Genomic DNA, 13,920 nt, shown 5'->3' on the forward strand with positions numbered 1-13,920 from the left:
TGTTTGTATTATTTATTTGTTACCTATTCTCATTATAATTATTTATTCTCCTGCATTGTGTAGGAACTTCAAGCACAAGCTTGGTATGGTGCCAAAACCAAAAGCAAAAACAAGACATTCACCCGGTTTGAATGTTGGGATATTATCAAAGATTGTCCTAAATTCAAAATTGTGCCTGTCGGTCCAGAAGTTTTCATGAACAACACTCATCTACACTCTACACCCGATCATGCCTCGCATGATCATGATGAAGATGATGCAGAAGAAGTTCCTGAAACGCCCCCCGTTGAACAAGCGTCGGGGTCAACCCGTTTTCCAATTAGGCCTCAAGGTAAGAAGGTTTCAAAGAGAAAAGGTAATGCTTCCAAGAATGCTTATGCAAAGTATATGGAAGACCTTGCCCACCAAGGTGAATTGACTTTGGCCCCGGAAATGGCTAAATTTGAGGCTGATAAGGCCAGAGAGGATGCAAAAGCTGCAACTCTTGAGAAAAAATTTGAAGCTAATGAGAGAGAAAGAAAACTAGTTCGGAAAGAAAGGGAACATAAAAGAGAAGAAAGAATGGCTGAACAAGATCGTAACATTATGAAGGAGCCTTTAAAAGGGAAGTCTCCAAACTCTAAATATTTTTGGAAGTCGGAGAAAGCAGACATGATGCGAAGGAGGCGTGCAAGAGAAGCGAGAGTAAGAGGAGATGGTCCTAGCACGATAAGAGAAGATCATCCTAGCACGACAAATTGGTTAGGTGATGATTATCCATTCACGAACCCATAATTTTCCAATCAATTCGGGTTGTAATTTCTTATTCATTGAATAGAGTACTTTATGTTGTTTCCAATTTATTGAATTTAGTACTTTATTTAAACTAAGAGTATATTTATTTAATTTGGTTATTTATTGAATTTAATACTTTATGTTGTTTCCAATTTATTTAATTTAGTACTTTATTCAAAACACATTTAAACACACCAAATAAAATAACATCAACACACCAAAAAAACACACCAAATAAAAACAAACACCAAATAAAATTACATCAACATACCAAAATTACAATTCAACTTACTAAATGAACTAAAAAAACACACCACATAAAATAAAATAAACACACCAAATAAAAACAAACACTAATGAACTTAAGTATCTTCAACACCCCTCAATTCCCACTGGTGCTCTATCAAGTCAATTTGGCGGGCATTATGCATATATGGCCTTTGAAGTGTAATATATCGTTGAATGACCCTATCATTGTAACATCCATCCCTTTGTAATGGCTCGTGTTGCACGGGTTCTTCGGTGGCATCATGAGCACAATATATTTGTGTTCTGGAATTGTTCATCGTGTCTGGCTCATATTCATCAATAGCATCATAATCGTACTCATCTTCCACAATCATGTTGTGAAGAATGATGCACATCATCATGATGGATTGAAGCGACTCTACATCAAACATTCTGGCAGCACCCCTAACAATAGCCTAGCGAGCTTAGAGTATACCAAAACAACGCTCCACATTTTTCCTGCATCTTTCTTGACAGCTCGCAAAGTATTTTTCCTTTGCACTTCGTGGACGTGGCATTGTTTTGACAAACAATTCCCACCTTGGGTAAATGCCGTCTGCTAGGTAGTATGGCCCGTCGTACTTACGTCCGTTAACCCAGTATGTGACTTTTGGTGCCTTTCCTTGCAGGACTTCGTTGAACATTGGGGATTGGGCAAGGACATTGAGATCATTTTGAGCTCTCGGAACCCCAAAAAAGGCGTGCTAACTCCATATATCAAAAGATGCCACCACCTCCAAAATGATACTTTTTGATCCTTTTATGTCCCCATAAGCACCTTGTCATGCACTTGGACAGTTTTTCCAAGTCAAGTGCATACAATTAATGCTTCCAATCATCCTTGGAAAACCTCGCATATCGCCCTTCTTTAGAAGTTTTTCCAAGTCCATATGAGTAGGTCTCCGGAGGTACTCTGCGGTGTAGATAGATTTGATTGCTAAGGAAAACCTCATAAGGGACTCAAGAATGGTTGATTTTCCCATCATCGTTATCTCGTCCACTTGGTCTACAGCTGCTCCATATGCAAGCATCCTCAAGGCAGCAGTAATTTTTTGCTTAGGCAGGAGACCCATAGCACCAAAAGCATCTGGTTTTTGCACAAAGTAAGAATCATAGTTGCAAACAACGCCTATGATTTTGTTGAACAAATATCGTTCCATTCTAAAACGACGTCGGAAGTACGTATTAGGGAATGCACTATTATGAATAAAATAATCGTCCAAGAGCTCCTCACCTCGTCGTTGCCTATTTCTATCAATGTTTACAGCACAGTTGGGCCTGCAGGTCTGAGCCACATATTGGATGACTCGACGGGAGTGTGAGGCTCCTGCCATTCTTGATTCGTCATCTCTCCGTCTACTTTCTTCATCCTTTTCCATCTCATGTTGGGCCTAATCACCGGCTTTGAACATTCCTTCTTATTGGTTAAACAATTATTCCTCTTCTTGATCGATTTCCCACATCATATTTGAAGAAGAAAAAGAAGACATTGTAAGAAGGAAGCAGAAACTATGAATAATGATAGAGATTTTGGTGAAGAAGGAAGCAGAAACTATGAATAATGATAGGGATTTTGGTGAAGAAGGAAGCAGAAAGTATGAATAATGACAGAAATCTTGAGAAAATTGGTGCGAGATTTCTGAGGATGGATGGTGTATTATATTGAGGATTCATAAAGGATTAGGTTGTAGATAATGCCACGTGACATGCTGTCATTCGTTAAAAATTTGGTGGAAATCTAGCCTCAAAGATTGTAATCGGATTATGACACGTGGCACGATGTGATTGGTTAAAAATCTTATCGGAAATCCATCATCAATAATTGTCTTTTTAGATAATGATACTTGGCGCAACGACAACGATTAAAAATCTTATCGGAAATCCATCACCAATCATTGTCTTTGCGGATAATGACACGTGGCACAACGAGAACGATTAAAAATCTTATCCAAAATTACAAATAAAATTATTTTGAATTATTCTATAAATAAAAAAATACAAATATTTTATTGCTATTGGCTTTTCGGATAATGACACGTGGCGCAACGAGAACGATTAAAAATCTTATCCGATATTACAAATAAAATTATTATGTATTATTTTATAAATAAAAATAATAATATTTTCTTACCAATTGCCAAGGCTATTCAGTGCAGGGGTGGAGATGAAAAAAGCAATTGCCACAGCAATTACTGTTCACTGGGTGGATTAAATAGTGAATAGCCTGGGGGGAGGGCTCCTACACTGGAGTTGCTCTTAGGGGGCACATGCCTCACCCAATTTTTTTTCCATTAAAAATTACTTCATTAATCATTTTAAAAGGGTTTTTATATTAACACCCCACAAAATGTTGAATGCACTCCACATTAAAATTTAATATTAAATGACTTATTTACTCCACTATGCAATTACAATTTTGACCTTATTAGGTTTTAAAAAAAAAATAAAGATTTTTAAATACATCATAAATCACTTTTAGCGTATTATTTATCTTCTCAACTATCAAACATGTTGATTAAGAAAAATTATTTTTGACGAATGGAACACGAAATCGATGTTTCAGGAGCTTCACATGAGGTAAGACTTCATAGTTTTCATTGTTTTAGTGATTTCGATTACATCGATAATTATTTAATCTTGCGTTTGCTGCATTATTTAAACTTCTATATTCATATTCATCTTTTAGTGTTCATATGGTTAGATTAAATCCATGAAAATTAAAAATGAGTGTTATAAGGTTTGAGAAATGTGGGGTGTAAAGAAAATGTGGGGGTGTATGTACAAAATATAAGATGTATATTAAGAATGTGGGGTGTGGGGTATTATGGGAAAGTAAGTGGGGTGTATTAAGATAATTTTTAAGTGAAAAAGCAAATGTGAGGTGTATTAAGTTTGTGGGGTTTATTCAACAATTTATGGGGTGTTAATATAATTAGCCTTTTAAAATAGTGAAAAATTCTCTTTTAGTTTTTAAATGCTCCTCCTTCCTTTTTTTTCTCCTCATACTAATGTCTAAACCTTGTTGAGTTGTGTTTATACCATATTTAGGGCCTCGTATTTAGATCTCGTACAAATACTCAGGGGACTTAAATGTAATTATGGGATAAAGGAAGGGGCAAATATGTAATAAGTGAGAAGTCCTTATTCTATAAAAGGACCCCTCACCCTCACAATTAAGGAGAGGCCTCACTCTCACTCTCAGAGGCGAACTCTCAAGCCATCACTCCCCTCTCTCACCCTCAGAAGCTTTCACATTCTCCCTCTTCAACATCTCAAATAAATACAATCAGTGTGGACGTAGCCCAAACCTTGGGGTGAACCACGATAACTCTTGTGTTATTTACATTACATGCAGATTCACGGTCGGATTTACGTTATTCCAAGACCTCCGGTTTTGTGCATCAACATTTGGCGCCGTCTGTGGGAAACGACACGAAAAGCTGTGTCGGTTCTCTTTCATTTTTTTTACTTCCACCGTGAATTTGCAAAATCACAAAAATTCCAGAAACAGAAAAGATCCAATCCTTTCTCCCATTTTTGTTCCATCAACACTTTGTATGATTAACAAAACACAGTATCTGAATCCCAAACCCTGTTTTCGAGCTCTCCGTTTTCCGCCATGGCCACCAGCATTGGCTCCCTAGACTCGTAAAAACCTGCCAACAACTGCATCGGCTGCCTTCCTCTTTGTGCTATTAAGTCATGTCGGCTATACAAAGCACAACTCTCTCCCTCTCTGTGAGTTTATCTCAAGTCAAAGTTCTTGAAGGTGTACTTTGATCTGAAATCGGAACTGTTGGAAGACCCTGCTTTCGACTTCACCGAGGACTCTCGCCAATGGGTCAAGTGGACCTCCCCAATTGTCGGCTCCTGGATCTACATCAGCGACGCCCTCCCCGATTGTCGGTTCTTGGATCGTGACTCGGTCATAACTCGTTCCAATGTCGGCAAATCCCTGCTGCTCAACTCAGTCATGACTCGTGCGAAGAAGAGGAACAGGTAAGCCGTCAAGACCCCTGACTTTAACCCTTTGACCGGTGAAATCAGCAGGTCCGCCGAGCAACGAGCCTCCCTTGTCGCCGTTGCTGCAGCCTACGAATCCAAACGTTTGCTTCGACTTGGACAGTTCTGCACTTTCGGGCGGAGTCCAATGTGTAGAAGGATGAGATTAAAAGCTGCACGTGCCACTCGGTCTTCTCCAACGCCGAGATGAGGGGAAGCAACAGGTCATGATGGAGGGTGAAAGCTGCACGTGCCATTCAGACTCGGAATCGCTGGTCCGGCGAGGGTTGGCTTCGTAGATGTAATCACGGCTCTAATAAAAGCAATCATTAGGATTAAGATTTCGAGAAACAGCAGGGAATGCATGAGAGCCTTCCCTAATTCGCTGCTTACATACCCTTCGCTTCACGGTGGTCGCGGATTCACACAAATCTCACAAGTGGTAGAATGCAAAAAGTAAATCACAAATCTCAGACACTTGGGAGAGTCGGACAGAGTGGGTGCGGTGTCGTTTTGGCTTCTTGTGCCACATCTCTCCGTTCCAGCTCAATCTGCATTGCATTCGTTTCAGATCGATCGAAAACCAGAGCTGCTGTTTCATCTTTCAGCATTCATCGGAGCTCACTGCTCTGAGGCAGGAACTCTCGGCCCAGGCACAAGTGATGGCACAAGTCGAGAACCGCCCGCATTCACCTCATCCACACTCCAATGATTACGGCACGAACCGAGTCATCCACCACACGGTGGAGCAGTACTTACCGGCCAACCTATCAACCCATTCATCCCACTTTCCCTAGGGAATCTTCCACCCTTTGAAGAACGCCTTCGACGGCCATTACTGGAGGCCGCGAGGAAAGACCTCACAGAGCAATAGAATTTTTGGGGGACCCACTGCGATGGTAGATTCGATGGCACATGACTTCAGAATCCTTACGAGTCTCCTCTTTGTTTTCTGACCATGTTTTAGAGAGACCATGGTTTCTTCTCTCTGTTCGTATATGCGGCTTAACGTTGACCGGGGGGATGACGCTCATGCAGCTGCTGCTCTGTCTGCTGCCATTTCGTTAGAGAGTGGAGAGGAAGAAGAAGATGGCAGAAATGAGAGATGGTTGTGGGATGCTTTGGTGGTGGTCGGCGTTCGGTGGGAGAGATTCGAAGTCAGGCTTAGCTAGCATCCACAGAAGCAACAAAGGTGCATGGGGAAACAGAGAACTTGAGTGCCATCTGCACTCTGTAAGGTAAAAGCAAAAGCTAAAAGAGAAAGATTATACTTTTGCTTTGTCGACGAAGATGCCCACTATCATGCATATTTTCATTCTTTGAGAAAGCCAGAGAAAAGCAAAGGGGTGGTGTCGAAAAGGCTGTCCAAACATCTGTCATTTTAGAGAAAGAATATTGCCTTTAATCATGTCGTCAAGTGACATATCCAACAAAAAGAAAGACAAAGGCAAAAGAGGTGCAAGCTGTCACCAATGAGTCATATTCGTCGATTCAAGCAAGTCTAAAGCAACAAAGGTGCGGAGATCAAGAAAAACAGAAAAGCAATGGGGAACAAAGCAGAAAAGAGAAAGCAAAAAGAAATTAAAAATGAGGAATAAACATCCCATCAAAATAATGTGATTTACTTTTGATGATGTAATTTATTATCTTTCGGAGACATCTGTATAAACCCCATCAGAGGGTAATATATATAAACCCCATCAGAGGGTCAAAAAAAAAAAAAAAAAAAAAAAAAAAAAAAAAAGGGCAAAGCCCAAAACAAATGGGCTAGCATGTTGTGGAGGGCGAAAGCCTATCAGCTCAAAATAGCTCCAACCAGATGATCAAAAGTACGCCTAGTACTCCAACTTATACATGAGCACTACTCATGTCATTCATACATAAACATTCATGAGCATCACTCATGACAATCATACATAAACATTCATGACCATCATTCATGTCAACATTCATGAGCATCACTCATGTTAACATTCATGAGCATCACTCATGTCAATCAACATAAACATTCATGAGCATCACTCATGTCAATCAGATTCAAAAGCTTCATTTACAGAGCTCTAGCTTTAAAAGCTTCATTTACAAGAGCTCTAGCTTCAAAGACTTCATTTACAGAGCTTCAGCTTCAAAGCTTCACTTGCAAAGCTTCACCTACAAAGCTTCAGTGCATGGTCTACAAAGACCGCCTCCGAACAACCGCCATTTCAGCCCATACATGGATTGAATTTGAAGTCTCCAGCCAACATCGTCTATTGACCGAAGACTTGGGGGACTACATTATGTACCATATATTGGGCCTCAACTGTGCCTTATAAAAAATACTTGGGGGACTCTAGCCCATCATTCATGTATTAAGGAGAGAGCCCTTATTCTATAAAAGGGACTCCCTCACCTTCAAACGCCACAAGCCGAGCCAACCAAGGCAACACAAGCTACAAGCAGAGCGGCCTCGCAACATGTGATACTTCTAGTTGAGCATCATTTCAGATTGGGCACCGCCTCATATCAAGCATTAGTTCTAGACGACATCTAGTTACTTCGGCCCACACATGGACTGAATTTCAAATCTCCAGCCAAAAGACTCTCTTGACTGAAGACTTGGGGGACTACTGTTTATACCATATTTAGGGCCTCGTATTTAGATCTCGTACAAATACTCAGGGGACTTAAATGTAATTATGGGATAAAGGAAGGGGCAAATATGTAATAAGTGAGAAGTCCTTATTCTATAAAAGGACCCCTCACCCTCACAATTAAGGAGAGGCCTCACTCTCACTCTCAGAGGCGAACTCTCAAGCCATCACTCCCCTCTCTCACCCTCAGAAGCTTTCACATTCTCCCTCTTCAACATCTCAAATAAATACAATCAGTGTGGACGTAGCCCAAACCTTGGGGTGAACCACGATAACTCTTGTGTTATTTACATTACATGCAGATTCACGGTCGGATTTACGTTATTCCAAGACCTCCGGTTTTGTGCATCAACAAGTTGCATAATTGGTTAATTAGTACAAATGAGCATTAGATTGTCAATACAATAAACAAAAATAGACAATAGAGAAATAAAATTAGGCATGTTGTAGCCTTTTTGTTTCAGCATTTGTAAAAATACTATCTTTATCCAAAAAATGAGCTTAAATTTTTTAAAGTTCTCCCTCTTAGTTAAATTTTTAGCTTTATTCCTATTACTATTCCACAGGAAAGATGAATTTTTTTTTAAAAAGGCAATGCTTGAGCAATAAGTATGAGATATATATATATATACACACACACACTTTTATTTAAGCATATGTACTACGTTTGATAATTAAGTATGAGATATATATATATACACACACACACACTTTTATTTAAGCATATGCACTACGTTTGATAATTAAAATTTTGTATTTCAGGGTTGACTGTTGATGCATTTCCATAAAGATCCAAAATTTTGTGGTATATTTCTTTCTGAATGCACAAATACAATGTTGTACAATTTTCTGCTTTTTAGAACTTCTTTTTCCTTTTTCAGGGTTTCTGTTTTTAATCCGCATCACCTCAGGTAATTGACCACTCGCTCCTCCACCTCGCGTGTGTGATCGCAGTCTCAGATCGAAGCTCCTTCCTCTAGGTAGTTGACCACTCGCTCCTCCACTCTCTCTCCCCCTTTCTCTCTCTTGTAAAAATCTCCTTTCGATTTTGGTTTTTTATTGAATTTTACTGTTTTACAATTGAAATTTTGTGTGGATTGTAAAGTTTAGAATTTTTTTTTGTAGGTGTTTGCCCTCCAAATTCGTTATGGGTCTCGGGCAAGGCGAGAATTTACTTGAACAAAAAATTGGTGATTGTGAATGTGTCATTATTAGTTGTCGTTAGTGGATAATATTTGAATGATTGAGATTGCACCTTGACTTCTAACCAAAAGATTGTAACGTTAAGTGGAAGTGACTTAAATTAAGGTTCTTCCGTTGCCTTAATGATAAGGATTAGGGCTGGGTTCGGTTCAAATCGGTCTGGTTTTTTGTCAAAATCGAAATTGAACCGATTTCAGTTCAGTTGAGTTCATTTTTTTTCAATTCGGTTTTATTTCGGTTCGGTTTGATTAAATTTTGATTTTTTTTTTTTAAAAATAGAAAAAAATTGAAAATTATTTTTAAAAATCTAAATATTCACAAGCAACGACTGGGGGAAATTCGAAAATAGCTCAAAAACCATCTCTAACCGAGGATTAGGCCAAAGGGTTCGTGGGCCCCATTGGACAAAAAAGGGCCAAATGGCCAACCAGCTGGCCTAACTCAACCAACCAGCTAGCTTGGGGCTGGCCAGAATTTTCATTATTCCTGTCAGTTATATCCGATAGCATTGTACTTATTCATGTCGGTTATAGCCGACAGGAATGGTAGGCCCTTTTTTTTTAACAATTTTTTTTTTATTTTTTTTAAATTCTATTTTTTTTCTATAACTTCCTAAGCCATTATACAACATTAAATTAAATTAAGTAACATGAAACAACATTAAACAATATGAAACAACATTAAATAAAATAAAATTTAAATAATAAATTATTTTTGGCCCTATGGCTCTCCGTTGGAGACAGTTTTTTGTGACAGGGCTAAAACGAGCCCTATGGGAGATGGAGACAACTATAGCCTTGTACTATTCATTAAAATATTAATATATTGGATGGCTAAATGACTAAAACGAGTCATCTGGCCCTCGTTCGGTTGGAGATGGCCTGAGACATAACATATTTGGGTCTAAAATTAAGTTGATGATTGACTTGAATTGGGTATAGAAAAAAAATACCTAACTTAAATAAACAAATAAATCAATATATATTTAAATCGGTTTCGTTTGGTTTTCAAACCACCAAAACTAAAACCAAACCAAAAGATTCCGGTTCTGTTCGGTTTCTTTACTTCAGTTTCGATTTTTTTTTTCAGTTTTGGTTTTTTGGTTTTTTGAACCCACCCCTTTCTTTACTTCAATTTCAAATTTTTTTTCAGTTTCAATTTGGTGCTCGGTTTGGTTTTTGGTTTTTTAAACCCGTCCCTAATAAAAACTTTACTCATTTGGAGAAATATAACAACATGCAAATGGTCAGTTTGTTGGAAGTGTAGATGATAGGAAATCAAAGAAAGTGAATCCCACCACATCCATTAATCCCACTTGCAATGAATTAATATTAAATAAGCAAGTTGGCTTCCTTCCTTCTTCTTTCCATCTCTCATGGCGGACAAGGATTGTCTGCCCTCTTTGTTCCCGTGCCCTTCCATGCCCTTATGTTTGTGTGGTCACGGTTAAGCCACATCAACATTTTATATTACTATTCATTTTTGTCTTATTATCTCTATAAAAAAAAACAATATAAAATGTTGACGTGGCTTAATCGTGACTACACAAAATAGGAGGGTATGGAAGGGCACGAGAACAAGGAGGGTAGACAATCATTGTCCCTCCCATGTCTACCATCCCTCCTACTTGCAATAAAGGCACCGTTTCAAACTTTGTGGAGAAACATTCCCCATGCAATTTTTAGTATATTTTCACAATAATTCTCCAAAATATCATATTTTAGCTTTAAATACAAATAAGTAAAATTGTGCATATTTTAAGTGCAAACAGTAGGTGATTATATTTTTCTTGCATTTGAAAAAATTTAATAAAATAGAAGTTGCTTTTAAGAGCTTATGTTTTAGACTGGATGTCATGGCTTAGAGAATATCTTTTTTCTTAATATTTAAATGCTTGATGCACTTGAAGCATTTGTCAATGAATTCAGCTTTTATATATCAAGTTAATCAAGTCCATCTTTACTTAGTCACTCAATTAATCAAGTTCTTAATTTTCTTTCGTTTCCGATTAATTCACATAGTTTAGGCAAATAACGATAGTACATGGAGCCTTCGATCACTGCTTTCCCTTGAAAGGATGAATTTAACATGATTGAATTATGACTTTCTTACGTATTAAACTAAATTGATTTAAGTATGATTGATTTGAGTATGAATGGTTTTGAAAAAGGAGGGGGATTTTCTCCTCTTCTAATCTCTCTCCCCTTCCCTCCTCTCCTATTTGAACGTTTACGGTTTAGCCATGTTAACATCTTATATTAATTTTTTTTTATAGAGACAATAAGACAAAAAACAATATGTGAGAGGAGGGGAGGGAAAGGGATGAGAATAGAAAGGGAGATAATCATACTCCTTTATAGCCAAATTGATTTAAGTATGATTGATTTGAGCATGAATGGTTTTGAAAACATGGATTCATGTAAGATTTAAGGTTTAGGGCCCTTTAATGCTTAGTTAAGGCAATATTCTTCAACTTATTTTCATTGTTATCATCCGTAGTTCAAACTACACATATTTTATTCGAAAACATCTCAGTCCTGTTGATAAAAAGTCAATAACTGAAAGCATTAAGTTGTTAGACACCCAATAATTGTAAGGAAACCACCCACTTTTAGTTTTGGTACATACTATTACATGACAGTCGGATTCACAGAAGCATAAGCAAGCAGCTCCTTATCGCATTCAAATTTGGCCATGTCTTCTTCACCCAAGGTCACCAATGCTTCTATGCCTTCCCCATCTCTTGTATCCGTAAACATAGCTACATTCTTCATTGTTATAGTCTGACAAACCCACAACGGCTTTCCCCATCCAAAATTGGCTTCGTAGAACGGAAATCTGCACCAACTGCTGCAGTGGTAGTTGTCTACCCTCTTAATGCGATCCCCAAAGTCTTTCATGAATCCACATGCTTCCTCCCCACTTACTCCATTCGCGTATTTTTCTTTAAATTCCTCCATCCCTTTCCTCAGTTTAGCAACCACGCTTGGAAAATCAATATCGACAACTTCACTTGCTTCAATTTTTACTACAATCATCCCCACAAGATTTCCCATTAAGTTTTCTGCCAAGGGCCGCTGCACTATTTTCCGTAAGCTGGCATTGGTAGACCACACAGATTGCCTTACAACACCCGAGTTTGATCTCGACGCTGCAGTGGCACACTTCCAAATCAGGGCTGACACTGATTCAATGCGCGTTGGGTTTGGTACGGAGGTACTTACAGCCTTCGACTTAAGAGCAGCAGCCTTTGAGGCCTCAAACACAAATCTTTTGCTTATGCACTTTTCTTCAACGAGCTCCATGGCAGGAGGAGGTGAGTTCAAGAAATCTAGTTGTGGGAAAAGGGAAACTGCAACATCAAATTTAGGAGTAAGTAAAACATGATCAGTACTAACAGTACTGGAAGCAAGGGCAACTGCAGCCCAGCTTTGAATGAATGTGCTGAGCGTATAGCCATCAATGATGATATGTGAACTGCTGACCGCAATCGCCAACCCGCCACATTCAAAGAAGTTGGCCTGGATTAGCAGAAGATGGCCTGTCTCTGCTTGTGAGGATCCTTGACTGGCTGGTAGCAATTGTCTTAGAATCTCAAAATCTGGTTTTTCCAAAATCTTCGACATGGGACAGTTAACGTGAGCCTGAAGAAATGCAACCCCATGGTCATCGCAAGAAATGGAAACATTATATTGGAATGTCCCTGCAAAGGGGTAGAAATGAGTAAGAGCTTCGGATAAGGATGCTTTCAGAATGTTCGATCTTTCAGCAACCGAAGAATGGTGATCAATACTATCAACGGCATCACTGTTAATGTTGCTGGGATAGAAGAGAAGTAGTGGGACAAAAACATCTGGAGCAAGTTGATCGAAAACAGAAAGCTGGGTGGTTTTGAGGTGTGAAGGAGTTGGAGAGGATGGTTTAATTGTTTCCTTGTAAATGACTTCAACCTTCATCTCTGAAGCCATCTTTTTCTGTTTTTCTCCTTGATTAACAATCACCCTTTCTTTACGAAGGGAGAATGGGATGAACGGAAACGGAATTCGGGAATCACACTCGGGAATTTTCCGGAATCAGATTCTCTAACAGTTGGTGGTATTTGGATTCCTTGAACTGGTGTCCTCCAGGAATCAGACTTTTCTTCCGAAATTGCCCTCTCGTGTTCTCCAAATCCACCAGTTTGGGAGGTCGTCGGAGATGGTAGGAGGACCTGTGAATCGGGAGGCGGTGGGAGGATTTGTGAATATGGGAGATTGTGGGGGTTGGGGAAGAAGAGGATATGAAGGGAAAGGGGGCTCTTGGACGACCTGTGAATATGAGAGGCGGTGGGAAGGGCTGGGAAAGAAAAGAGGGAGGCGTGGGAGGGCTGTGAAAGGGGGAGGCGTCGAGGGCTGTGAAGGTTGGGGAAGGAAAATGATTGGACAGGATGAGAGCCTGCGAGGGAGATCGGGAAGAAGATGTAAGGATGAATTTTACATAAACTATAAAGTATTCAATGTGATACGAAGGTCTTATTAAAAAGAGGAATGCTATGTTGCTTTTGGCTCATACTTATGAGTGGGCAGCAAGTTTGCATGTGTGACTTTGCGTATTCTAGAAGGAAATGGCAGCAGCCATTTGTGACTTCGCTTTTTCTTTTAAAACAAGGATATGGACAGTTTAAAAATCAAGCTAGTTCTCATTGAACTAGTAAATATATTATATAGAACCAATATCATTATTATTCTAATTTCCGTTAGTTTAGTAAACATTTTAACAAGAATTTAATTCTGTTTTCTTCATAATCTAATTCATTCTCAATCTAATTCTTTATTAATTCAGTTTTTAATCTGCTTATGAATTAATAACGAGTCATTAAATTTGTTGTCTTCATCATTCAACACAAACAGGTCATATCCAATCACTGTCAACTTAGTTGATTGTCAACCACAAAATTAAAAAATGTTATACTAAATACAATATTTAGGAAATAAAACATGATGTGCCGCTTCAGGATTCCACTGTATAAATATCTTTAGTT

The 13,920-nt window shown here is 38.7% G+C and overlaps 1 protein-coding gene across 1 annotated transcript; it reads right to left on the bottom strand.

The window, feature by feature from the left end:
* Positions 1-11,365: 11,365 nt before the first annotated feature.
* LOC126613714 (BAHD acyltransferase At5g47980-like) lies at positions 11,366-13,411 on the bottom strand. Its single transcript, XM_050281293.1, has one exon. The coding sequence runs from the start codon at positions 12,866-12,868 to the stop codon at positions 11,531-11,533; it is 1,338 nt and encodes a 445-aa protein (XP_050137250.1). The 5' UTR covers positions 12,869-13,411; the 3' UTR covers positions 11,366-11,530.
* Positions 13,412-13,920: the final 509 nt, after the last annotated feature.

This window comes from Malus sylvestris, chromosome 2 (genome assembly GCF_916048215.2).
Source record: "Malus sylvestris chromosome 2, drMalSylv7.2, whole genome shotgun sequence".
Lineage (NCBI taxonomy): Eukaryota > Viridiplantae > Streptophyta > Magnoliopsida > Rosales > Rosaceae > Malus > Malus sylvestris.